Source organism: Mytilus californianus, unplaced genomic scaffold, assembly GCF_021869535.1.
Source record: "Mytilus californianus isolate M0D057914Y unplaced genomic scaffold, xbMytCali1.0.p SCAF_5, whole genome shotgun sequence".
In the NCBI taxonomy this organism is placed as follows: Eukaryota; Metazoa; Mollusca; class Bivalvia; order Mytilida; family Mytilidae; genus Mytilus; species Mytilus californianus.
Window position 1 is genome coordinate 17,898,544 of NW_026262701.1, and position 25,683 is coordinate 17,924,226.

Below are 25,683 nucleotides of genomic sequence, written 5' to 3' on the forward strand. Positions count from 1 at the left end.
TCATCTAATTTTACTCAATTATCCTATCGATTGTAATTTTGCGGATAAATTCAGACTTCCAGCAACTTCATAATCTGATTTTTGTTTACAGAAAATAAACAATTAGAAGTCAGCACATATTTGAGATATGATAAAATGCAATAAAAGCGGTAGCAAAAGTCCGGAGTTAGGGATAGAAGTTGGATCTTGCACTAAAAGTGTTGATAACGAGAATGATCGACAAATTGTTAGCAATGCAATGGAGGAAGCAAGAGCATCTGAAATCAAAAGTTTATGTAACCACTGGAAAATGTTCGTTGTAATCATCATTCCTATATCAGCAATAATAATGTTCTCTGGAATTTCCTTAAGTCGAGCATCTAAAATCCGACATAGTACATCAATAGCTATAGAAAATATAGACGACAATCTGAAAATTAGTGAATTGATACAGCATCTACAACGAGAACGAGGTATGTCTACATCCTTCATTGGGACATCAAATTTTTCAGCTGCTATATTAGCGCAGCTACATATACTTAGACAAGAAACGAATACAAGCTTGAGCAACATAAAGTGGCCTTACATTGGTATTTTTGTAAGGAACTCTTATTGGACAGTAGACGATTTGTTATCATCATTAGCCGACCATAGAAGGAGTGTTGAGAACAGATCTATAAATATCATCTATAATTTAGACTATTATACAACAATTACTCATGCCTTGTTGAAGTATATAGTTCAGTCTGTTACTCCATCGGATAATGCAGCAGTGCAACAGATGGTCGTGGCTTGTGAAGCTTTATTATCACTGACAGATGACAAAGGCATCCAAAGAGCTCTTGGAACCACATTTTTTACCTCTTGTGGATGGCAATCTACAGAAATAGAGACATATTATAAGACATTACATGGACGGTCATCGGCGTTTTTAGACACAGCAATAAATCACCATGGGAACATTGAAACACAGTTGACAGAAAAGATGCAAAACTCAGCTTATTTGTCATATTTTGTCGATAAATATTATTCATTTCAATTGTTTAAGGATTATGAAAATATTTGTACCACTACGTCACAGTCTGAGAGAGAAACTAAAGGTATAGAATGGTTTAGTAATATGACAATTTTCATTGATATATTTTTCGAAATTCGTGAATCTGTCAACACAGATATACAGTCTTCTTCAGAAGTTATACAATCAGTTGCCCAGTTTGAGTTTTCACTTTTTCTGTCCACTTTGATAGCTGTTGTAACAAGTAGCGCTATTTTGTTTACTTCGTATGTGTACTCTGTTGCCAAAATGACAGGAAATTTATTAAAGTTTGCTGAGAAAATTAAGTGGAAGACTGACGAGCTAGCAAAAGAAAAGAACAAGACTGATAATCTACTTTATCAGATGTTACCAAAACAAATTGTTATCAATTTGAAAACAGGAAAATCTTCTATTGCGGAATTTTTCAATGAAGTGACAATATACTTCAGTGATATTGTAGGCTTTACAAAACTAGGAGCTGAAAGTCACCCAATTGAAATTGTTAACCTACTGAACGATTTATACAGGTATGCTTATTTCTAAGTTTTATAATAGAACGTGCTGAATAGTTCAGAAATTTAGAAAAATTCGATTCAAGAACAGGTTAATAAAATGTTTTTTGTTTAATTATGCACCTTGGTGGGTAAATGTTGAAATGTTGATTTTGCTCTGAAGGAATAAAAAGTAAAATAACAAAAAAAACCGAACTCCAAGGAAAATTCAAAATGAAAAGTCCCTTATCAAATTGAAAAATCAAAAGCTAAAACACAATTTCACAAAGTTATAGTATATAGCTTCTAACAAAATAATTAAATGATTAAAACATTCAACAGATCATTAAGATTCAAGCTATTCATCAACACAAAATGAATCTCATATAAATAGATGTCGATAAAAAAAAAAACACTTTGTCAGTTGTGCTCTGATATTTGGTCCAGGTTTGGTTTTCTTTCGGTCCTCTTTCCTCCCATTCATATCTGAAAGTTTTAACGACATGACTCTGCTTATAATCTAGCCACTATTATCACACTGTTAACGTAATGATTGATTGATTAGTGTTTGCTTAACGTCCAGTGGCAAATATTTCATGCATGTACAGGATGAACACTGTTGGTGTTTATTCAAAATAACGTTTTATGTATTTGACTAATTTCAAACTAAAAAAGTGAAAAGTAATCAACATTGTCTATATATTTCCTAACGTTAGTTGTTCATAATCGTAATAATGTTCACATTATAGTTTCTTTGACGAATGCATAGATAAGTATGATGTTTATAAAGTGGAAACTATTGGTGATTCTTACATGGTGGCAAGTGGTGTACCGACACCTAATGGAGGGAATCATGCACCAGAAATAGCATTAATGGCCTTAAGAATCCGACAGGAAGTCAACGGGTATACTATACCACACATGTCGGGTAGAACGCTGCAGATTAGGATAGGACTACATTCAGGTTGGTTCAAGTTTTTTTTTTATTTAACGTGTTGTTGGGTTGCTGTTTCATTGACATATATTCGACATCAGTTTTAATTCATTTGTTAGGAAAGGCATTTTCGTTAATTATTTATGTTGTATTTGTAAGACGAACGTGGATTCAAAGGGAAACTCTTGTATTCAGTATTTCGGTTGTTAAAAAATGCTTGTTATGTACCATTCCGTATTAAATAAAATTAGTTTTATCTATTCATAGTTTATGTTACGTTAAAGGTTTTGTTTTGAATGATTTCAAGCTATATATATATCTTCAATTGTAGAGTAACATTCAGACTTTTCAATTATACTTATTATCTTGTAAAAGAGAGGCGAAAGATACCAAAGGGACATTCAAACTCATAAGTCGAAAATAAACGGACAATGCCATGGCTAAAAAAGAAAAAAAAAAAACAACACACAAACCACAACATAAAAAACTAAAGACTGAGCAACACGAACCCCACCAAAAACTTGGGGTGATCTCTAGTGATCCGGAAGGGTAAGCGATTCTGCTCCAAATGCGGCTCCCGTAGTGTTGCATATGTTAGTATAAAAACGGTGACAAGTCTAATTCGGCAGGTCACATTCGGGGATAAGGGGACGGGATTGTAGTTACGACATTTGGAACATATCCGTTGTCATCCGTGAAACGGATATTCCATAACGGTCAACCAACTCATAATGGCGTCCGTAGATTAAACGAAGGGATGATTTCAACTTCATCAATTGGAACTCTTATTTTAATAGCTTACTTGTGAGCAGCAACCCTCTATCAAGGAAATCATGATAGGAAATACAAGCCCTGGATATCAAGGAAATCATGATAGGAAATACAAGCCCTGGATAACAATACAAAGATTCCTATCATGATCTGAAAACGTGTTTAGACGGATGGTTACTAGAATATCATAAATAGTTTGATATTTTATTTTTTTTTCTGTGATTTTCTCTTGTGTTGTCGTTGACGATGATCATTTAAATGGAAAAATATGGCTGCTATGTTTAATATTGTATTTTGCCTAATTCATGCTAGGATGAAATTTGAAAACAAAGTCAGGATACACTAATAAAAAAAGGCAGGACCGCATAGAGTGAAAAATAAAAAGGCAGGACAGAGATTACAACTAAAAAAAAATGCAGGACAAAGTTTTTCATCCTAGGCCCCTATTAAAATCAAGTGGTAGCTACCTTACCTTGCATTATATCTCTTAATCGATTTATGAGATTTGAACATTGGTAAACCACCTTTGCCTTAAGGTAAAGGAGTGATAAGGCCGGTTTTTGGCCCCATGAATTTGAAAATCAAGAAGTATTATCAATCTATCGAACAACATCCTCCAGGTCTTCATGATCAAAAATCATTCGTCTGACAAGAGATATGAGTGTTGATATTTTTTATATCGTGTCTCCCATATGTGCATTAATTCTGGACAAACGGTGACCTATAGTTGATAATTTCTGTGTTATTTGGTCTTTTGAGGAGAGTTGTATCATTGACAATCATACCATATCTTCTTATTTTTATAATTAGTACATAAATGTAAAGCCGTACTTTGACCTATAATTGTTCAATTTTGATACATTGTGACTTGGATGGAGAGCTGTCTCATTGGCACTCATACCACATCTTCTTATTAATAAAAACGGTCGAAATAGCCTCACTTTTAGATTTTGTCATTAATTATATTTAAATTTGAGCATTTATGTTTTAAACATTTGTTTATTTCAGGACCATGCGTTGCTGGAGTTGTTGGTACTAAAATGCCGAGATATTGTCTGTTTGGTGACACAGTCAATACAGCATCGAGAATGCAGTCTTTTGGCATGGGTAAGCCTACATTAAACAAATATTGAAATGACCGAGCGTCTTAACAAATCATACATTCATAAAAATTTGTGTGGAAAAGCAGCAAATGGTTTATAAATTTAAGACTGAAAACCGGTACAATTCATTGCAAAACACGAATATAGCAAAAGACCAGAGTGTGTACTTCTGCCCTTATCTCAAGGTCACAGTCTTTAACTCAGAGCAATAGATAACGCTTTTCCACATGTTAACGACGTTCACTAGCAACGCTTTGTATCAAGGGCATACGATACAGTTACAGGGGAAGTAATGACGTTGCTAACGTAAATTGTTATTTTCGCGACGTCAAACTGTGACTTATCGGGAAAAGATGCAGTTTTCGACTGATTTTTATCATTCTAACTGATTTAACTTGAAAACGAGTTCATGGACCCTCCTTTTCATGTGTACCAATTTTCATGAAACAGTCAAGAGTGCAATTATTTTAAATTTGATAAATATACAGCAAAAATGTCGTTTTTTTTCTACATTCATGAACATTTGATAAATATGAGTTATTTGTCAAAATAAAATGTACAAATTTATAGAACATTTATATAAAACAGAATTTACAAATAATTTAACAAAAAACAGCTTGTGTTTATCTTTTAAAACAAAAAAGTTATGTATTTCTGTCGAAAGGAAAAATACGTCCACAAATCCGAATTTTGCGGAATAACTGAAATTTCAACCTCAATTTACTCAAAAAGTAGCACATGATGGTATATTTTTTATTGTATATTTGATTTAATCAGGTAAAAAATAGCCTATATGCAAATTTTCATCAAAATTTCATTACGGGATCAAAACTGTATCGTATACCCTTAAACTTGCTTTGAACTGCGATATAAATAATGCATATTTTATTTCAAGGTGTTTCTTGTCGTATAAGACATCGGTCAGGATTTATTAAATGAAAGACCTGCCGCTTACTTCTGAACATTTAACCAAATCATTTATTAAAGATTGTACAAACCTACCATTCCAAAAGATTTTAGCAAAATCTGAGTAATTATTCAAAATATAAACAAATGGTAAATTCATAGCCCAAACTAAAATATCAATCAGTACACATCCAACATTCAATGGATTTAGTGTAAAGACATCATTAACAGTCAGAGAAAAACACGACCTTGTGCAATGCCAAAATATAGGTATCGACAGATTGTAGTACTGTGAAAGTACATATGTGTATAACAATAATATTTAGTATGGTTTCAATTTACTGATAACAAAATCAATATTTATACCAATAAAACCAATATTCAAAGATTTAAACACAGTGTTGAATTGGGAACCTCTTAGAATGAGTTTATCTAAAGGATTGATAAGTTAACTCGAATCCCGGTCTAAATTAAAGCATCACCGTAAAATTCAGGATGTGCTATTCCTTTTGAAACAAGTTTTCTACAGGTACAGCCATACTTTCAAACCAAATCTTTGTATCTATGTAAGAATTTAGTAAGGGTTTTAAGTAATTTGTTGTAACGAAATCCCTGACTTATAATTTACTAGTAATACATAGAATACGTTCATTCAAATTCAAAACGTCACTACAGACACGGGCATAGCGAAAGAGTTGGGACATATAAACACCGTAATACGGTGCCAAAGGAACATCATTATTTAGAATGTCAGGTGACCAATTTCTTCGTTAAAACAAATACCCTTCCAACATATGAAATTAAACTAAAATTTCTAAATTAAAATGATTATTTAACATAGATAGTTTAGTTGTATTTCAATTTCATTTCATAGTGATGAAGGGGGCACACTATTATTTAATTGGATGAGTGTCGCATGTAGATCGGGATATGGTAACGCTGTCGGAGCACAAGAGATCACCCCCGTTTTTTCGGTGGGAATTGTGTTGCTCAATCTAAAGTTTTCTCTGAATTGTCTTTTCGTTGTTTTATGTTGCCCTGGCGTTATCAGTTTTTCTTTGACCTGTGGATTCTGAATGTTCCCGTGGTATCTTCTGCCTCTATTCTACACAAACCATTTTAGGCGGCCATTGCAATTTTTGTAATGAAATTATTTTTGTTTAATTTAGGTGGAAGGATACATATCAGTAGTGTTACACAAGAAATATTGAGCCATCATGGGAATTTTATAACAGAGTTTAGAGGTTTTATTGACGTAAAGGTAATTCGTTATGCTTCTTATTATGTGCTTGCAAGCAGATATTCCATTCCCGGAGTAAAGTAACATGTAAAAGGTATATAATTACATGTACATTACATGTATGTTTCACGAGAATCCGTTAATTTGATTGGCTAACAACAACCGCGCGTCATTCAAAAATTAACCTTCATATCAAAATGAAATGTTACATTCGTGATGACACGTGCTTCCACAAAAAGTGCTCAGGTAAATAAAAGAAAAACTTGATAAAACTTTTTTTTTCATGGTCTTATTAGCATAAAAATGTAATTATAAGAAATGCATGCTTCTTTTTGTAATCTTATTGGGGTGTAAAAGTGTTGATCGTGCACACATTTTTAGAATTCCGCGCTTCATACACAATATGCTTCGGTCAACACTTTTACACCCCAATAAAATTACAAAAAGAAGCATTCATTTCTTAAATATACATCCTTGTATTTGAAATTGTTTCATTTGCTCGTTCCTGATGAGGGACAATCCTGAAAAGCGCTTCGGAAACAATAAATTTATTTCATACTATTTTTATTATATACTTTCAATTAATCAAATTCGAGAAAAATTGGGAAATCAAATCAACGGTACATCAAATGTGTTGAGTGTTACTGGACTTCACTTCAAAACTGAATCTCCCGTAATCTTACAAAAAAGAATCACGACTATTCTGTTAAAAACATGGCGTCTGAATATGTAATCTTATTTTTGCCTCGAGTATCACTGAAAAGACATTTATTGTCGAAATGCACATCTAGATCTGGTGCAGTACAATTCGTAACGTTAATATTATTAGCACCATAGGTGGTGATAATAAAGGGATAAAATTAGACTACTAAAATTCTACACTAATAATCTGTATATCTTTGTAGGGAAAAGGACAAATGGCTACCTATTGGTTGGAAAAATTGGAACTTGGAAAACATATATAAGTAGTTTCAATACATCTTTGAAAGCATCCTAATGTGGTAAGATATCAGAGATTCACATGTGAGTGACATACCAACAAAACCAAAGCTGTATAGAAATCATAGAGAGATAGACGTAATTATATTTTGTATAGAACAAATTGTCAGACACATGCCTAGACATGTATGATATTTGTTCAATATTTGTGTCTTATAGTTTAATATTTCTTTTGTATTTTTTGTATTACTTCCCCCTTTTCCAAAAAAAAAAAAAACCAACAAATTGAACAAATTTAAAAAAAAAATAAAATAAAAATAAAAACGCATGGAAAAAAAACTAGAAATGCACGGTTTCTGGAAATTAGAAAGCGATGAATTTTTAAATAGTTATAATACAGAATTACAGAATTACATGAAATCGAATTTAATTTGATAAAACACATGAAAGGATCCTGAAATCGAAAAAAGTTAAAGGAGAGATTTAAAAAAAAATTTCATTTCGATTTCTGTTTTGAAAGTTAGCGGAAGTCATCCATTCACAAGTTTTTATGGAGTTCCCCTTTTTGAATTAACCTTGGAATTCGGTATTTTAGTTATACTTTTTGGCTTGATTAAAAGCATATAAAAGATTGTAATGTTCCCGCTAAATGTACAGATTTGTGAAAAAAACTGCTGATTTCCAGCATATTTTCAGCATTAAGTATTATTGCTATTTTCGATGTCTGAATTTCCATTTTGTGTGAATATTAGTGAAACAACAAAATCGCGTAATATTCACTTAAAGTCTTTTTTATATGTCATCCAGTTAAAAAAAAACGGAAAAAATCAGTTGCAATTTGTTCATGGAATGTTTTTAAATTAGATTACTTTCTGAGGCAGATTCATAAATTGTTAATAAATAAATTGTCTATTTATTTTCATAAATTGCTTTCAATTTACTTGAATGATCAAAGTGGATAACTTGTATCAAAACTAATTTTACCACTGTGGTATATCAAAAATATGTTTATATACAGTTTGCAGATAAATGTGTATTAAAAAGTGTGGAGTTGTGATTTTTAAAAGGGCATTAGGTGCCATTTAGACAAACAAATTCAAACACGATTGTATTTGTCTCAAACAGTTATAAAAGCGCAATCATGATATACTATTTCGCTATTAGCGGTCAGTTTGGCCCAATTTGGTTCAAATAAGATCGAAAACATCGGAAATTTGTTATTGACTTGCAAGTCAAAAATTCAAACTCAGTTGAACCTGTATTCATGTAACCCTAATTTGGCCTTTAGCTGAAGATGGGTTACGCATGCCCTAAGCGTGTTCAGTTATAAACAAGAAAAGAATGCCAACATTGAAAAGTGAAACGAGTGATCCACCTTAAAAAAAAACATTCTTTAACCAATTTGGCCCACACTAAATCATTAGTATACAAGTAAAATCATAATTTACATTTTTTAAATCTATGACATGAAATCAAATAGACCATGAAAATCGTGTTTAAACAAATCCAAGTGCTTCTAAGTCTATTTATATTTAAATCGGGTCGAATGACTATCAACAGTCTTTGGAGGTTAATACGATGGTGTCTAGTCTAAAATACGCACGAAATGCTGATACATTATATCTAGTCCATGCATTGCTAATTGTTTCTTGTGGGCTTTTTTGGAATTTGGATTTACGTTTTAGTATGTTATGAATAAATTATGAGAATTCAAGTCAAATCGGTGATCATGAATTTGACAGTTAAAGCCCCTATAAAGACCTATCTAAGCATGACATATACAAACAATTCTTACAATTTTATCAAATAAAATCTGCTACAGTTTTTCTAAATAGATTTTTTGCGTAACCATATATTCAATAGTTTATTTAATGTAAATTAAATAAACATTTCTATGTAGCAACATTCCAACAGCGCCTGCATACGGAGTATATATCTCCCAATTGATACCATATTCCCAGGCTTGTGTTTCCTATCATAATTTCCTTGATAGAGGATTGCTGCTCACAAGGAAGCTATAAAGCCAAGAGTTCCAAATGGTGAAGTTGAAATCATCCCTTCGTAAATTTTACGGACGCCATCACGAGTTGGTTGACCGTTATGGAATAACCGTTTCACAGATGATATCGGATATGTTCCTTATGTCGTAACTACAATACCCTTCCCTTTTCACGAATGTGACTTACCGAATTAGACTATTTACCGGATTTGTAATAACATAAGCAACACGACGGGTGCCACATGTGGAGCAGGATATGCTTACCCTTCCGGAGCACCTGAGATCACCCCCAGTTTTTGGTGGGGTTCGTGTTGCTTAGTCTTTAGTTTTCTATGTTATGTCATCTGTACTATTATTTGTCTGTTTGTCTTTTTATTTTTGGCCATGGCGTTGTCAGTTTGTTTTCGATCTGTGAGTTTGACTGTCCCTCTGGTATCTTTCGTCCCTCTTTTAAGCTGTTGAAGTCACAGCTTGCAGATTAGAATAGGAACGTGGAATCGGTATACAATAAATGAAAGTACATGCCACTTTTGTGATTCAAACGACACTGAGGACGAATACCACACACACTATATCATGACCTGTAAGTCACTGGAAGACGACATGATTTGTTTATCTGATTATTGTTGCTCACACATTTGATGAAATATTTGATTTTTCAAACATAAATGATTTATTAAAAATTGAATTGTGAAAGTAAGTTTTAAAAGCTACTATTCCCCCTTTTTTGTTCTTGGACATTATTTGCACCTTCATGTCATATTTGTATGATATCTTTTTTATTTTTATATGTTACAATGTCACAGAATAGAAGATTAAATAATGAGTGCATTTTTTCATTAAGATAGTCTCATGTGGCAAAATTAACTAAATGATTACTAAAATTTTAGCACAAAAATTCAACATGACAAACAATTACTTACTGCAAATTAATAATCAAAATGTAAATGTATTTATGATTGTAAAAATAATTTATTGGTTATTCGACTAGTTCAAACACCCATATGCATATTTGAAGATATATAATTAACACTGTATAATTAACAGCTAAATCATTGTAATTGTTTTACACTAGTCATTTTGGGGCCCTTTATAGCTTGCTGTTCGGTGTGAGCCAAGGCTCCGTGTTGAAGGCCGTACTTTTAACTATAATTGTTTACTTTTTACACATTGTGACTTGGATGGAGAGTTGTCTCATTGGCACCCATAGCACATCTTCTTATTCTAGATAATCAGCTGAACAAATAAAAACACGTTCATTTACCAGAATCTATGACAAACGAGACGATTTTAATTTTAATATATCAATTTCCCCCACCTTAGTAGCAATATACCAACTTCACCTGCATATGGGATATACATTTCCCAACTCATTCGGTATTCAAGAGTTTGCAGCTGCTACTCAGACTTCATAAAACGTCACCAGTGTCTGAGCCAAAAGTTGATGATCCAGGGTTAAGTCAAAGAAAGTCTCGTCCTTTTTCTAAAAAAAGTTCATCGAAAGATACCAAGACCTTGTTGATAAATATTCAGTATCAACTTCACAAATAATACATGACGGTCTTGAAGTATAGATTTTAGGTACTGACGTTGTTTATCACTTTAGTTACGTGTTAAAGTGTTCTTTTATTTGTCTATGTAAATTATTAACCTTTACTGTTTAGTCCATTTTAGGTAATATCCTTTTGGCGTGGCTCGATGCTTTGTCTATATGCCATTTTGTTTTCCTTGTTGACATATTTGTTTGTTTTATAGTGATTAAGATTATGATGAACGCTGTACCCTTATTTTTGACACTTTTACCTATTATGTCTGTTTGGTTTGTTCACACAGTGTTGTCAATATAATGGCATTTTATGCGACTTTCAAACAAGTAAGACGTTTAGCTAGCTATAAAATCAAGTTTAATCCACCATTTTCTACATAAGGAAATGCCTGTACCAAGTGAGGAATATGACAGTTGTTTTCCATTTGTTTGGTGCTTTTGATTTTGCCATTTGATAAGATATTTCCGTTTTTAATTTTTTTTGTAGCTCGGTGTTTTTGTTATTTTACTTTTTATCTTTATGTTAAACGAATTACAAATTGCATATGGAAAATGTTGTTTTTTGCAATATATATCTTTGGATATGATATAGTCGGGTCTGTCTAACCCAATTACTACCCGATCAAATTACTTATCTGTTTCAAGAAAAAATAATAGCACTTTATAAATTTGTTTTCGTCAGAAGCACTTTTTCTAGATCTGCCTGCACCAGGAACGTTCATACTATTAAAACGTGAAAGCCAAGGATTATAAGTTACCGAATTTGAAAGGGAAACGGGGCTTCATCATTTCAATGGGAAAAATAAGAAATACCAAAACATAAAAAGGAAATGATGTTTCCCATAAATTTACAGCACACGAATTTAACTTGTTCGGAAATACCAGCGATACAATTCTTAGCTTTAATGAAATATATGAAATCCTCACTAGAGCGATAAAGCGGAATAAAGCAGCAGGTCTTATAAGCTATCAGAATAACTTTTAATACTTGAAATATAGTTACGATGTTATCCTACGTTTCAACAACTATGTTTGATGTTAAACAAACTTTAATGCATAAAAACATCCACCAACTTGGGTCAGTTTTTTTAAATCGATTATTTCATGACCCACTGCTGAAGAATGATAAAATATAAAAGAAGAATGGCAGAAACTGGAAGAAACAGTCAGATCTATTGATTGCATCTCTAATAGAAAAAACAGTAAACCAGGCTTTGTTTTATAGGGGACATCATCAAATAGACTGCATTCATACTCAGGTTATGATAGGTACCAGAAATCAAGCTGCCTAGGTTACAACAATGACGCGATGACTAACACAGATTTATGCAGGCGATATACATAGAGGAGATATTGCCATTTTCTCGTGATTGTCACTTATTTTTTTACACCATATATCTATCTGAACATCCAATTGCAATACCATATTCTTTACGAAGGTTACGCTATCAAAATGCGATAATCACGAGCAACGCAAACCTGTCAATGAAAAGTATTGAGTAGGAAGAGGTAGTTAATATAGAAATCCCGTTATATCTAATTGTATTTTACCTAATTAGTTTCAGTAAAGGTGGAAATAATAATCTTCGCTATCTAAATAGATTGATGTGGAATGATGTTTCGTGTAATAATCGATATGATATTGTCAGATTCAGAAAAATATCAATGTATATAATGGTTAAGGTCATTTAAACGTGTAACATTAAGATTTGAACATGATAATTTCTATCCAGTTAACTGTTTCGGTATCGGTTTCGCTTTCCCTTTTGGTGTCGACTAATTGTGAAGATGATCAATACATGTTCTAAATATTCTGATCACAAGCGTTATAAAAAACGTGATCAATCAAGGATGCAGTTAAATTCTAACCGAAGAAAATATAAATTCAGCAACCAATGAAAAACAAGCTGTAACTGAACAATTGCACCACATTTCAGTGGTAGTCAAATTTTGCTCTTTGCAAGTAAAATTGCGTCTTCGTCATACACACATTCTAAAGGTGTGGCCTAGGAACTAATATGGATGGCACTGACCATATTCAACGGAAATTCTCCTGCGTACAAATACATTACAAAAATTAGATGTCTTAAATAACCATACGAAAATCTTCTTTATTTATACAAAAACGATATAAAACAAAAAATTATGAAATTATTCTTACCATGATGGCATGGCTGAAAAATGAAGCTGTTAGGCTACGGTTTGAAATAGAAGGATATCATGTTAGAGTTTTACTGGATAAAATGTTCATACAACAGGACCTTTAAATAGGAAACCATGGAAATGGTATCCTCATTGTTTAGATTGGTAGATTGTGAACTTGAGGTTATGTTAATGGATTAGATTACTCCAATAAAGGTAAATGGGAGATACATTAACAAATCATGTAATAAAGTACATATTCCCTGGAATAACTGGCTCCAGTTAACCTTTTGCTAAGAACCCTAATACACAGTTATTTCAACCAGGAATAGCATTAATGCTTTCTTGAAAATGCACTTTTCTGAGAATAATGTCTTTTGACAAGGAAGGCTGTTTAACACTACAAAATCCCTTTAAAACATGAACCTCATCATTGACCCATGCCATCATATAAAAAAATCCATAACAGTGGTGTGTAATTCAGTGGAATAAAAAAGCCCTTTTTTTTCAAGAGCACATTTTTTTTCAAAACAATGCTAAAAATGAGGAACAAGCTTGCATTTGAAACACTTAATTTTTACATGTTACATTTCATGAAATGTACAGAAAATCTCTTGGTGGTAAAGCTGGCCAGCAAGTGGGGTCATAATTTAGTAGAGTTTTTCACAGATCATTGGCCAATAAAAGATATGCCTGATGAAAGATTAATGAAATGAAAAATTGTATATAATTGGTATAAACCGCGTGAAAAACAAGTTTGCCAAAATGACACTATAAGAAGGCGAAACAAAAGTCTCTAACAAACAAACAAGCAAAGACATTGACTTTATGTACAATAGAATAATGCCACTCATCACCTTTTGCAATGAAGTACTAAAGAAAGAAGTTGTACAAGCAAGACTGAACAGTGATACTATTGAAAATACATTTTGTAAACAAAGATCACTCTACCATGGACCTACAACCCATCCAACTTATAACTCATATATATAACTGGTATAAACAGTGTTGTTCTAGGACAGTCTTTAGTATACAGAAGGAGTTACGCTGGTGGAAATAAGATTAGGTCATTTTCTGCTGTAATTCCAACAAAGAAATTAAGAATGTAAACATTGTAAGTATATGGTACATTTGAACTAGTGGACAGACTGACATCTAACTGACAACAACAAAAATGTAAAAATTCAATTAGATATTAATCTACATTAAAGCTACATATCAACCAGTAAAGACTTAAATTTCTTTATATTTAATTCAAGCAGCATTAGAGCATATCAATCAATACAAGTCATAAGCCATACAATATCAAACAAACATCACTTTCAATCTAAAATACATACTAATTATTTAAGATTGAAATTGATTGAGAAAATATATACGTGATGGAGAAGAGAACCAGTACAAAGAAGGATAACTCTTTCGTTTAAATATAATTGCTCTCTTTTTTTTCCTGCCTCATCTGGAAAATTTTATTTCATTTACACAAAATGAATTTATTAAAATTTTAATCTTCTTTTGTCTTGAAATATATATCAACCAATATATTAGATGTTTGTGTTTTGTGGAGACACATGATAACTTATATAAATATCACTGCACCTATTTCTGATATAGCCCTATAAAGGTAACTGATATTTGGGATTTATTCTAATTGACGTAACAGAACCAACCTCTTGTCCTGAATTTGCATGCAATATTTGAACCTGGCTTTAAAGAAAGCAACAGTCAATCAATCAGAACATATTTTCTTCCTTTGCCTAAACTAGTTCAGACAGAAAAGGGGTGACTGTTGTCAAATTAATATACAGATTTCTAAGAGTTGAGAGGTTCAAATTGATACATTCTCCTGAATAAGCATGAACTATTTCTCACTGGGCTATAAGCAAGAAACAAATTATAAATCAACATTTCCTTGCAGGGCCTTTGGAGCTAATGTCAAATTGAGCAAAGAAAAAATATTTCACTTGTCTTTAACAGAAACCAAATCTAACATTCGACTTAAAAAAATGAATACAACACGTTGTAAAATTTCATGCATCGGAAGCGCTTTTCTGAATTTACCTTCATCAGAAACCCTAAAAGCCGAATATTTGAAAGCCAAGGATGTAAAAGAACCGAAACAGTTGAGGAGCTATATGATCATCGGTCATTTTATTCCAAAGTAAGAAATTGACAAATCACGAGACACCTTTTAAGAAACTGACATTTCTTTTGAAAATATCATCTTTCACATAATAGAAGATAATCAAAATTTGGACATACAAAAAGTGTAAAACATAGAGAGATGATCAGAGATAGATTTGGGATACACCAGTAACGTACCTTTGAATCTGGTGGACTAAATGGGAGAAATGAAAACCAGTTTGATCATAAACCAAAGAACTAAATCTTGAACTTCAAAATATTTACACAATACAATTAAATCTGTCAAAAATTGAACAAAAAGAACGATAAGCTGCAAAAATTTCTTATCAGCCTAAGATTTCAACACGATGGTTACACGCGTCTAATGAAGGTAGTTTGTCTAGCGAAATATGGCGTTAATCTATAAAATATACATACTATTTCAAAACTGTCATTCGCGTGTTAAAGTTACATTCTTATGCATTTATATAATGTAATTCAGTAACTGCATCAATTTATTTTCAAACTGACCCAGGCCAAGATCGATTGCATGTTGTCATTGTTGTCATTTTTAGACCCTATATATGTAGGATTAGTTAAAGATTAGTTATATGTCCAGGTAGTAAGATAAGCTCTAAAATATATAGTCTGAAAAATGTTGAATAAATTAAACATTCATGCAATATACATTTAGATTTTAAAGTTAAGATAATATGTCTTGTAAAGTTTTCAACATCAACAAAAAAGGAAAAAACGAGCATACTTTTACTAATCAATTTGGTTGAACTAAACAGTTAAACTTACAAACATGTTTTGGTGCACTATTGCACTTCATGCAGTACCAATCATCCTCGGTTATGTTTTCATTGTCTGTAATATTCTAACATTCTTTATGAAACCAGTGGCCACATAATCCACATTGTATCCAGTCCGACCACAGATTGATTGAGCAAATGATTTCATTTGTTCTCTTTTTTGAAGCTTTTTTTTCTTTTTACCTTTCTTTTAGGAGTGAATGATTTTCTTTTTCTCAGATCAAACTTGTTCCTTTTTTTGTCTCTCTTTAAAGTGGAAACATATCAAAGGGATGTTCAAACTCATAAATCGAAAACAAACTGACAATGCCAGATGAGATCAAAATATGTTAACACTATAAATCAAATTTCTTCAGTTGTATGATCTACTATTACTGTGGATGCATTATTTTTCGTTGGATACCAATTTTCGTGGCTTATTTGGGTACAGGTGAACCACGAAATAAAATGTTCAACGAATAACAAATTTTCTATAGGCTTGAATGCAGACTTCGGCAAAACCACGGAATTAAATATCCACGAACATGCAAGTTTTCCTTAATCCACGAAAATTGGTACCCACGAAAATAAATGAATCCACAGTATATCATTTGTGCCAAAATGCAGAATAATATGAGAAAAATTATTTATATCTTGTAAATACAACTGCTCAGTATCAATGATATACAATTATTTAATATAACCTGAATTTGCTCTTCAAACACTCTGTACAACAGTGTCTTTATCCCATCCAATTTTTTTCCAATGGAATTACAGTTTCAACACCTCTTTTTAGTAACTGCAATTAAGGGATAAACTTAGTCATAACCTGGAAGACTAAGACCTTTTTGAATAACGAAAACTGAAGATACAATTTATAGGCATTGCTAGACCAATCACCGTGAAATTGAAATAGTTCTGCGGGCACTTGATATTCAAATGCAAATGAAGCACCCCTTTCGGAAGCTATGCATAGAAAACAACCGTGGATTCCTACATATTCTAAAATAAAATCCTTAAGATACTTTTGAAAATCTGTATATGTGACTGTAACTAAAGTATGTCTATTAGGAAAGAAAAGGTTGGACTGTCTTCATCTGCTGGAATTATTCTACGCATATTCTTATACCCTCTAATCGGACAAAGTACCGATGTAGTATTTTCTACTAAAGGTATCTTAAGAATACGGTTAACAATCTGTATAGTTTTTGACCAGTTAAAACAACCATTGCTACAACATCTTCAATAATAATCTTATTTCTCGTTAACTGTTTATCTTTATCAAATGAATTTCTTGAATCGAGTACTAAATTTGATTTTTGTGCCTTTAAGAAAAAAGGCAAATAAAAATAAACACTATATAGTACAATGTTTGGGATCATCATGAACAATAAGTTTATAAATATCTGGTTAATATCTACCGTAATCGCTAAAGCTTGTTTCGAAAAGTGCTGCTTTTCCCTAGTGATACCTCTATGCAACAATTTAACAGCAAATTCATTTAAATGAACAAAAGGATTGTCTAACAACAAATACATTGTCCTAAGATCATTTACATAATTTTTAATATCGTTAACTGATTTGAAATATCTACTAAAAAATGAATACTGTGGATTCATTTTTATTCGTTAGATACCAATTTTCGTGGATTTCGTTGTACAGGTGAACCACGAAATTAAATGTTCAACGAATGACAAATTTTCTATGTCTGCATACTCCGGCAAAACCACGAAATTAGAACTACCCTTATGTCGAGTTCGTTAACAGCTGCAACAAAACAGATCTGACGTAAAAAAGACTGTAAAAATACGTTTCTAGATTTTCCGGTGTTAATTACAGTAACTGTCACCTGATTGTTTTATTTAATATCAATTGGTTTTCCTTTAAATCTTTTTCCCCACAATTTCATGCACACAACTACTGTTAACACTCCTAACTCATTAATGTGAAGCTGTTTATTAACAATGAAATCAGGAATTAGGAAATTCAGCATGAAGAAAAAATGTCCTTTGAACATACCACCACAACCAGTCAAGCAGGCATATCCGACGTGAATATTTCGTCCTGCTCAGACCATTCTTCCATTGACATCACTGAAATAACATTATATAATAGAAGAAACTTTTTTCACCACATTATGCCTTTTTCAACTTCTTCTGGAACAACAAATCGTACTACATCTGGATAAATAGCCCTTAACCCAATTGAGTATTCTGGATATAAATATTCTTCAAGGTCTAACACAACAATCTACAAAGTTTAATTTGCCTTAACTTATCGAAAACTTATCCAACAATTAACTAAATAATAGATTAATGAAAACTACTCACAATATACCTATATACCTGCGATATTTACAGAATAACGTGTCAAACGAACATCGCATATAATTATGAGTTTTTATATAAAAACTGTACAACAGTACATGTACAAGCAACACTTGTGTTCAGTAAATCGATGTTTGTTTGCAAGCATCAAATTTGGAAAAAAGGTGAAAATTTACTTTTAATTAAATGTACATTAATCAATCTATACATATAGATTTTGCACCTATTTTTCAAAATTATTAAAATTTTCTAATTTCTACATTTATTATAACTTGACTATAGAATTATTATTATTATTATTATTATTATTATAATTATTTGTTTATTCAGTGTGTGAATATAAAAATGTTTCAGGACGAACACTTAAGATCAGACACTACAAAAATTAAACATTGGAATTTATATCATAACTGGACTTCCAACAAAAATAATAATACAGATAAAGACAATCAAAATATCCAGTTGACCGATGTAAAGTTAAAACAAAAAACTAACAAAAAACCAACCAACTAAAATACCAAAAATGGCTTGTCAAGAACACAAGTTCACTGAATATGTTTAATGACGAGTTTGTAAACAAGTGTACACGTGTAGCGATAAATAGTTTAATAATCATCGTCCTCTTCTAAAATTTCTCATCCAATATCTCGAATATCCTGGTTACATGAGATAACGGTATAACCAAACTCTGCTGTTTCCTTAGCTATAAATTGCCATCATGAATCAAAAAGTATGTATTTTTTTCAGTAAATCGTAGGACATTCAAATGTTTCAGGAGCCAATAGCGGTATCTCGTAAGTTTTTCTGTAATGAAAAGTTTATCTCTTTTGTGTTTTATTTTCCTTTAGTTTGAGAAGTTCATTTTACATGTTCGATATGGCAAGAAACGAACAATTACATACATTTTACCGTTCTCGATCTGTCCTATTGAATGCGTTCTATCTTTGAACTTACATCAAAACCTAATTGCTCATTGCAAACTTTCAAAACTGCATAATCAATATTGATGGGTTTTTTATATCACCTTTGCCATTTGTTTGAATCTTGACATTGTTAAAACGAAGACTTGATCATCTTCAGTATTGTTTTTACTCTTTAACCCTTATTCCAAGATCATTTATTTTGGTTCTCAATTTGTTGATTGTATCTTGTTGTTCATTAATGATAGTATTTTATGTTGTTAAGGCTTATGTATCTTGTTCAATTTCTTCAATATATGGCTGAACTTTGGTCAGATACCATTTTCTAGACTTTGGATTTTATAGCTAGAAACACTTTTTCTAATACCATAGGAACTATTGCTTGAACAAACTGAGGGTTGTTTATGACTGCACATACCAAAGCTGAAGAAAGTCTTGCCCTGAGCGGATATCATTTTGGGTTGTGACCTTTGTGCGACTAGTAGCGAGTCTTGCAGAGTTTTTGCTAATTTACCTACTTGTATTTATGAAGGGGAAATATAAGATGAACTAAATGAGAGATCACTTTTCAAAACTGTCTTAATTGGAGTATTGTTCATATTTGTTTAAATGTTCTGTCCAGTTGTGTTCTTGAATTCTGATTAATATTTCTACAGCTACAATGAGCTACTACATATCTCAAATTAGATGATTACACCTTTTTTACATATTTTTTTCTCGTTCAAAATGTCATGCCGCCATACCAACGACCGGTAACTCCTCCTTGTCAAACTGAGGAGTCAGCATGGCCGGAATCGTTAGCCAACACCGTATAGAGGTTTTTTTTATATTTATAAATATACATACAAAACAAATTCATCCCTTGTTTTAGTATTTAGTTAAAAGGTATAGAAAATAGAGAAAAAAGTCGGAATAAAAAATGATCAACAAAAACGATATTCTACTAATAAGCGTATTAACACGTCAAAATGATTCAGATCGTTCATCAATTCCTGATAGGAGTTTTTGTGCCTAAATCACCTTTGGGCCTCATGCGATTCTTTTAGTTTTTATGTTTTACTTTGATTTGTATCTTTATAACATATTTATAAGATTTGAACATAGGTTAACTTAATTGACTCTTATTTATGCAAAACTTCCAGTTGAGCAATACAACCTCCATGAAACCTCTATCTTTAAAATGATTTCCTGTCTAGCTAGAAAATTTAAAAAATCGTTTCATTAATCTCGCATCGCTTCTCTCTTTTCATCTCTTGGATATATCACATATGATTCAAATAAATTAATTCTAAACTTTCCTTTATTTCATATGAACAAACAATTATATTATGATTTTATAACGGCCCTTGAATTGCTTTAACTGCTATTGATGGTATTAAGTGTTCTTCAAAAGTATTATTGTTTTGTTGATAACGATCATAAATTATCTGACTTGAGGATAGAATCGACCAATAAATAAAATGAGATCGGATTTGATATCTCTTACATAAAACAAAAACGGCCTGTTTGCCAAAAATTGTGGCGGGCTATTTCTTAGAAAAATTCCAAATCCTGTACCTGCAGCTCCCTCTACACCTGCTTCGTTCACGTTGAAGACAACCTTATGAACAGCAATCTTGACGTACACACCTTGTTTCTTCCCAGCAATAAGATTTGAAAAGTTTGCTTTAACTTCGTCGAAAATATCTGTTACTGCAAGTTTACGTAGTTCTTGTGTTAAATCAAAATCGGACTGTAGCTTAAATTTTGGAATAAAGATATCTAGTTGTTCTCTACTAAATCCAGATGAAATTTCCGATAGGAATTCCAATGATATCCTCGCTTCAATATTCTGGAGCTCGACTTTTTCGTGTGGTAAAATGAAGACCATATCAAAGTTTCCACCCTTGAATGGTAACGCTATAGCATTGAAGTCAAAACCATGGAAATATAGAACATTTGATCTTATCAGCATCATGTCAACTTTAATCGTTTTGTTGTCAGGGAGCAGAAAGTTTTGTCTGCTAGTCAATTTGGGTGAAAATCGTCTCTTCCACGTGGCTTTAAAATAAATTGCATTTATTATCAACATTACAGTGGCTGAATTTAACCAGTCCTCTTTGATCAAATTCTTTATTTTGCCATCCGTCTCTTTTGATACCCATCTATTCATTACGAATGCAGCTGCCTTGGAGTTTGTAAAATCCTTCAAACTGATGTCGGCTCCAAAATATTGTTTTGCCTTCTTTCGGACATTTTGCAGTACTGTGTATCTTTTGTTTACGAATAATCTATTTGCACTAGCCAAACTAACATTACCTCCAGCTTTTCGAATAATATAGCTATTCAGTGACTTGTAATATTTCAACTTTTCCTCCTCTGAAAATAAAAGTTTTTGAAAAAGAGCAGATGATATCTGTTGTTTTGAACGTCCGCTTGTTCCAATCATTAACAACAGAAACGCCGCCGTGATGCTATATGGTGACATACATACACTTTCCGTCTTATTTAATTCTCGATACAAAGATGTCGAGAATTCAATTAAACTTTGTTGATAGTCAACAGGAATTGCTGCCATCATAGCCATCACCCAGTCCTGCTCAGTAGAAGATGCTACACTGAAATAAATCTGACTGCAGGCACCACTTTATAAAGTAAGTGCAAAATAATGCAAATCTTATGTGATTATAAAATAAATATAAAAAAAACTAACATTAGTTTTGTGCTCAAATAGACAATTAGGCTAAACTTATTTACATAACCAACAGTTTCTTATTATCTGTTATGTATTTGATATGAAGTAGAAAATGTCATGTGGTTGTCATTTGACTATATGCGGAAACATATTATACTTAAGTGAACAGAATTAGGGTATTTGCATATAACAAATAGAAAAATATTCCGATTAATTTCCTGACCGTTTTTTTAAATATAAAGAATCACAGGTTGCAATTTAACAGATTTTTCTATTGCTTCTACTGAAGTGAAATATTCATGAATTATAGATGCGTTACAAATCTTAGTAGCATTTTGTAATTTGAATATTTCTAAATAGCAACTTTTCGTCATTCTTAAGGGAATCAGCAGTATTCCTCTTCTTGCTGACTTGTTCTCTTTTATCATATTAAATGTTATTAACACAGTGGATTCTAAAGAAGAATAATAAGAAGCTAGAATTATCGTTAAGCTTTATCTTCCGCTATAAAGATGATGTTCTGTCACTTAGTAGTCTTTTGAACAGATATATCACATTGAGTTTTAAACTTTTAAATAGCAAATACAGTTAAGTCTTATAACGGAATTCATAGTATATAAGGATTCAATTGGGACTATATACCACTATGTTTGCAATGTAACCAACATTACACAATGACCAAGATATCAGAGAAGAAGTTTTTGTTTACACTGGTCAATCATAATAAAACAATTTCTGTCTATGATGATAATCGGATAAATAGACATTTGCGGAAACTGTCATACACCTGCGATTAGGATTACAATAACACTTACAGATAGCATTTAAATCTTGGGTCGTTTCAAAGTGTAAATATAAATCGTCGTTCCAAATCATAGACTAACTCCTATGATGTTTTCTATAGTTAAACAACGGGTTTTTTAAGAAATATCTGTAAAAAATGGCTTCTTGGCAGCTTGAGGTTGGTCAATCTCCTGCTCTTTTGATGCCTCCTCCTCTGGATTTTGCTGCAACTGGATCGCATACGATATAATAATGATCCCACGGTGAAATTTTCTTGAAAAATTGTACTACAGAGTGCACTTATGCCGGTGTTCATGTCAACACAAAGTTAATACGCAAGAATATTCCGATGATTAGAAGGGATAAAAGGTGCAAATGGATATCAGGTGAGAAGAAGTTGTTAAAAAATTCAAACACTAATTAAGTCGGTTCGGGGGCAGTTACGACTACAAAAGTGTAATCGTGTAAAAGATGGATGAGCGGACGAACTTTAATTGCTATATATTATCCGCTTTTGTAAAGCGGAGGAGTTATTAATACGTTAAAATGAATAAATGAATATATAAATTGTATTTCGTGCAGTTATTTCATTTCCCCTCTTTATAGATAAAGAACACAGATTAACGGCAGCATTAACTGCCTTGATGCAGACTCCGCCAGATTTTATGCATTTCATCTATCATCTGAATCTAACCCTGGTAGTCCTAGCTAGACCACCGCCAAACCATTTTTTTTACAATCAAGGAAAGAATTATAGGTAATGTTGTACACTTTTGGAATGGGAGAGATGTGTTCGCTTCTTTTGAAACCAAACGACATTCCTTTTACAGGTGAAACTCCTGAAACGTTACTTCAAATTGTAGCCGATTCTAATAGTCTCTTCAGAGAGAGAACCGATCGAAACCATAAGCTTTCCGCGAGAAACAGAATTCTTCTTTTATATTATGGTTATCACCGTACCCGTCTTATCATATACTTTCTTATATAATTGACGTTAGCGTTTCGACTATCAAAGATGGAATACATACATGTATACCTATTTAAAAAACATAATACTGTCTTATTTATTGACCTTCTTTGGATGATTGGCAGAACTTACAAGGTGGTGGTAAAAACTTCCGTTGGATATCGACTAAGATCCGAAATTTAGCAGCCGATAAGAGAACCACAGGAACAGTATTTCTCAGGACAAAGACATTGCCACTGCATTCACATTCAAGTTGTGATATCGATCGAGGACAGGATATGTTATGTTGCGTAAAGATTTCTCTGTCATCAGCAATGTATGTTGATGAGAAATATAGGACAAGAACTACCTTTTCCAACTGAGCTGTGTTTGCTAGGCGATAAATATATCTGAACAGACACCAAATATTTACACCTTATACAAAACAAACCCCAGAATATGCAGAGGAAGTATAGAAAATTAAAAAGACATATTACACACTATAGAGTAGAGGTTGAACACGCCATCGTATAAAAAAATACAAAGTTAGTGGACTTTGTGGCGATAAAAATCTGTTGTGACCATAAGCGGTGAATTTGTGTGTCGTCGAAAGGACTTATTTTTTACATAATAAAAAAAAATCGTTTAGTTTTATTATGTATTTCGATTTTTTTTTTTTTTATTTTGAGATGACCCCTTTTTTTTCGTCGACTGTAATTGTAAATCTAAAGTGTAATCCTAGGTATATACCTAGTTTCCGCAAATGTCTAATAGGGATCATATGTACAAATTCTTCCATACATCTTTATCATTTTTGGTTAAAATTGGCTAAATATTCAAGAAAACATAATGGCATCGTTAATATTTCAAATCCATCTCGCTTTTATTTATGCCCACATGACAATGACATTACTTTGTTTGAAGCACAAATAGGAATGCTTAAGACGGAAAACAAAACATGTATAATTTGTTGTCATGCGTTACCCTAGAACGATTTTAAATGTGTTAACGTTTCAGATAAACTAACTTAATGTTAAAATTACACTACAAAGCTAGCATAATTATTTTACCTACTATACTATTTATTGCCGATAGAATAGGGCACAAAATGTTGACCATCGCCATTTTGTTATTCTTAATTGTACCTATATCATCCAATAACTATGTATCTGCATTCAAACTCTTAAAACAAAAACACTAATAGTGCATTTGGTTAGGTGAGTGTTTGGTTTTGCGATTGTAAAAAACAAATCAGCTTTGTCCTTTGTAAATCGTAAACAAGATTTTATAGTGTATATGATGCACATTATTTCAATTTCTATATTATGACATAGTAGTGCTTTCCCTCTGTAGAATACCCAAAACATGAACATCATTATATTATTATTTATCCTAAAAATCTCTTTCTGCGTTTGAATATTTAAATGTTAACATGAGTTGATGGATGAAACACTTTACTCACTTGCGCTATATATCAGTAGATGTTTTCCGTATAAATGCATGTTATCTGAATACTGATTTCCTAGTTCATTCGTTTAGTCTTGAGTTTTTCAACCAAAAATTATGATATATATTTTTATATTGATTCATATGTATTCGTCAACCAATAAACCTGTCTCCGCTGTTTTACATGTAAACTGTTGAAAATCAGGTGTTCGATTTATCTAGTCTAAGATGGATTTCATCATGTATTTATTTGTCCAGAATAAAAGGTTGGCGTGACATATTTTCATAGACGTAAACACTATATGGCAGAACTTTCCAGGCCTTTCATAATATCCGAAATGAATATTCGTGTACACTGTTGGAAAATATCAATATATGAAGAAAAGAATCCTAATTAGTGTACAGTTGCAATGGTACAATGTATTGTAACTCATGCTTTCGTTTTGGTTTAGTTTCATCGTATGTACACACAAAATATTTAAATCAGTTACATGTTGTGCTCTATGTTTAATTTACACTAGCAGTTATATACGTTATAGATAATGCATACTTTAAGGTTTTTCTTGTCGTAGAACACCCCGAG

At 32.1% G+C, this 25,683-nt stretch overlaps 2 protein-coding genes across 2 annotated transcripts; one reads left to right on the top strand and one right to left on the bottom strand.

Annotated features, from left to right (window-relative positions):
* Positions 1 to 1,282: 1,282 nt before the first annotated feature.
* Positions 1,283 to 7,636, top strand: LOC127701872 (atrial natriuretic peptide receptor 2-like). The gene is made up of 5 exons (XM_052205844.1): positions 1,283 to 1,542; positions 2,256 to 2,470; positions 4,220 to 4,318; positions 6,390 to 6,481; positions 7,366 to 7,636. The coding sequence occupies exons 1-5, from the start codon at positions 1,283 to 1,285 to the stop codon at positions 7,423 to 7,425; spliced, it is 726 nt and encodes a 241-aa protein (XP_052061804.1). The 3' UTR covers positions 7,426 to 7,636.
* Positions 7,637 to 20,569: 12,933 nt separating this feature from the next.
* On the bottom strand, positions 20,570 to 21,833 carry LOC127701069 (antithrombin-III-like). Its single transcript, XM_052204863.1, has one exon. It carries the CDS (start codon positions 21,815 to 21,817, stop codon positions 20,675 to 20,677), a length of 1,143 nt encoding a protein of 380 aa, XP_052060823.1. The 5' UTR covers positions 21,818 to 21,833; the 3' UTR covers positions 20,570 to 20,674.
* Positions 21,834 to 25,683: the final 3,850 nt, after the last annotated feature.

Bases quoted from the DNA above. Each gene is read 5' to 3' on its own strand.
- LOC127701069 (XM_052204863.1), bottom strand. From the start codon at position 21,817: ATGGCTATGATGGCAGCAATTCCTGTTGACTATCAACAAAGTTTAATT.
- LOC127701872 (XM_052205844.1), top strand. From the start codon at position 1,283: ATGACAGGAAATTTATTAAAGTTTGCTGAGAAAATTAAGTGGAAGACT. The intron at 1,543-2,255 runs GTATGCTTATTT...TTCACATTATAG, and splicing joins CTACTGAACGATTTATACAG to TTTCTTTGACGAATGCATAG. The intron at 2,471-4,219 runs GTTGGTTCAAGT...TGTTTATTTCAG, and splicing joins TAGGATAGGACTACATTCAG to GACCATGCGTTGCTGGAGTT.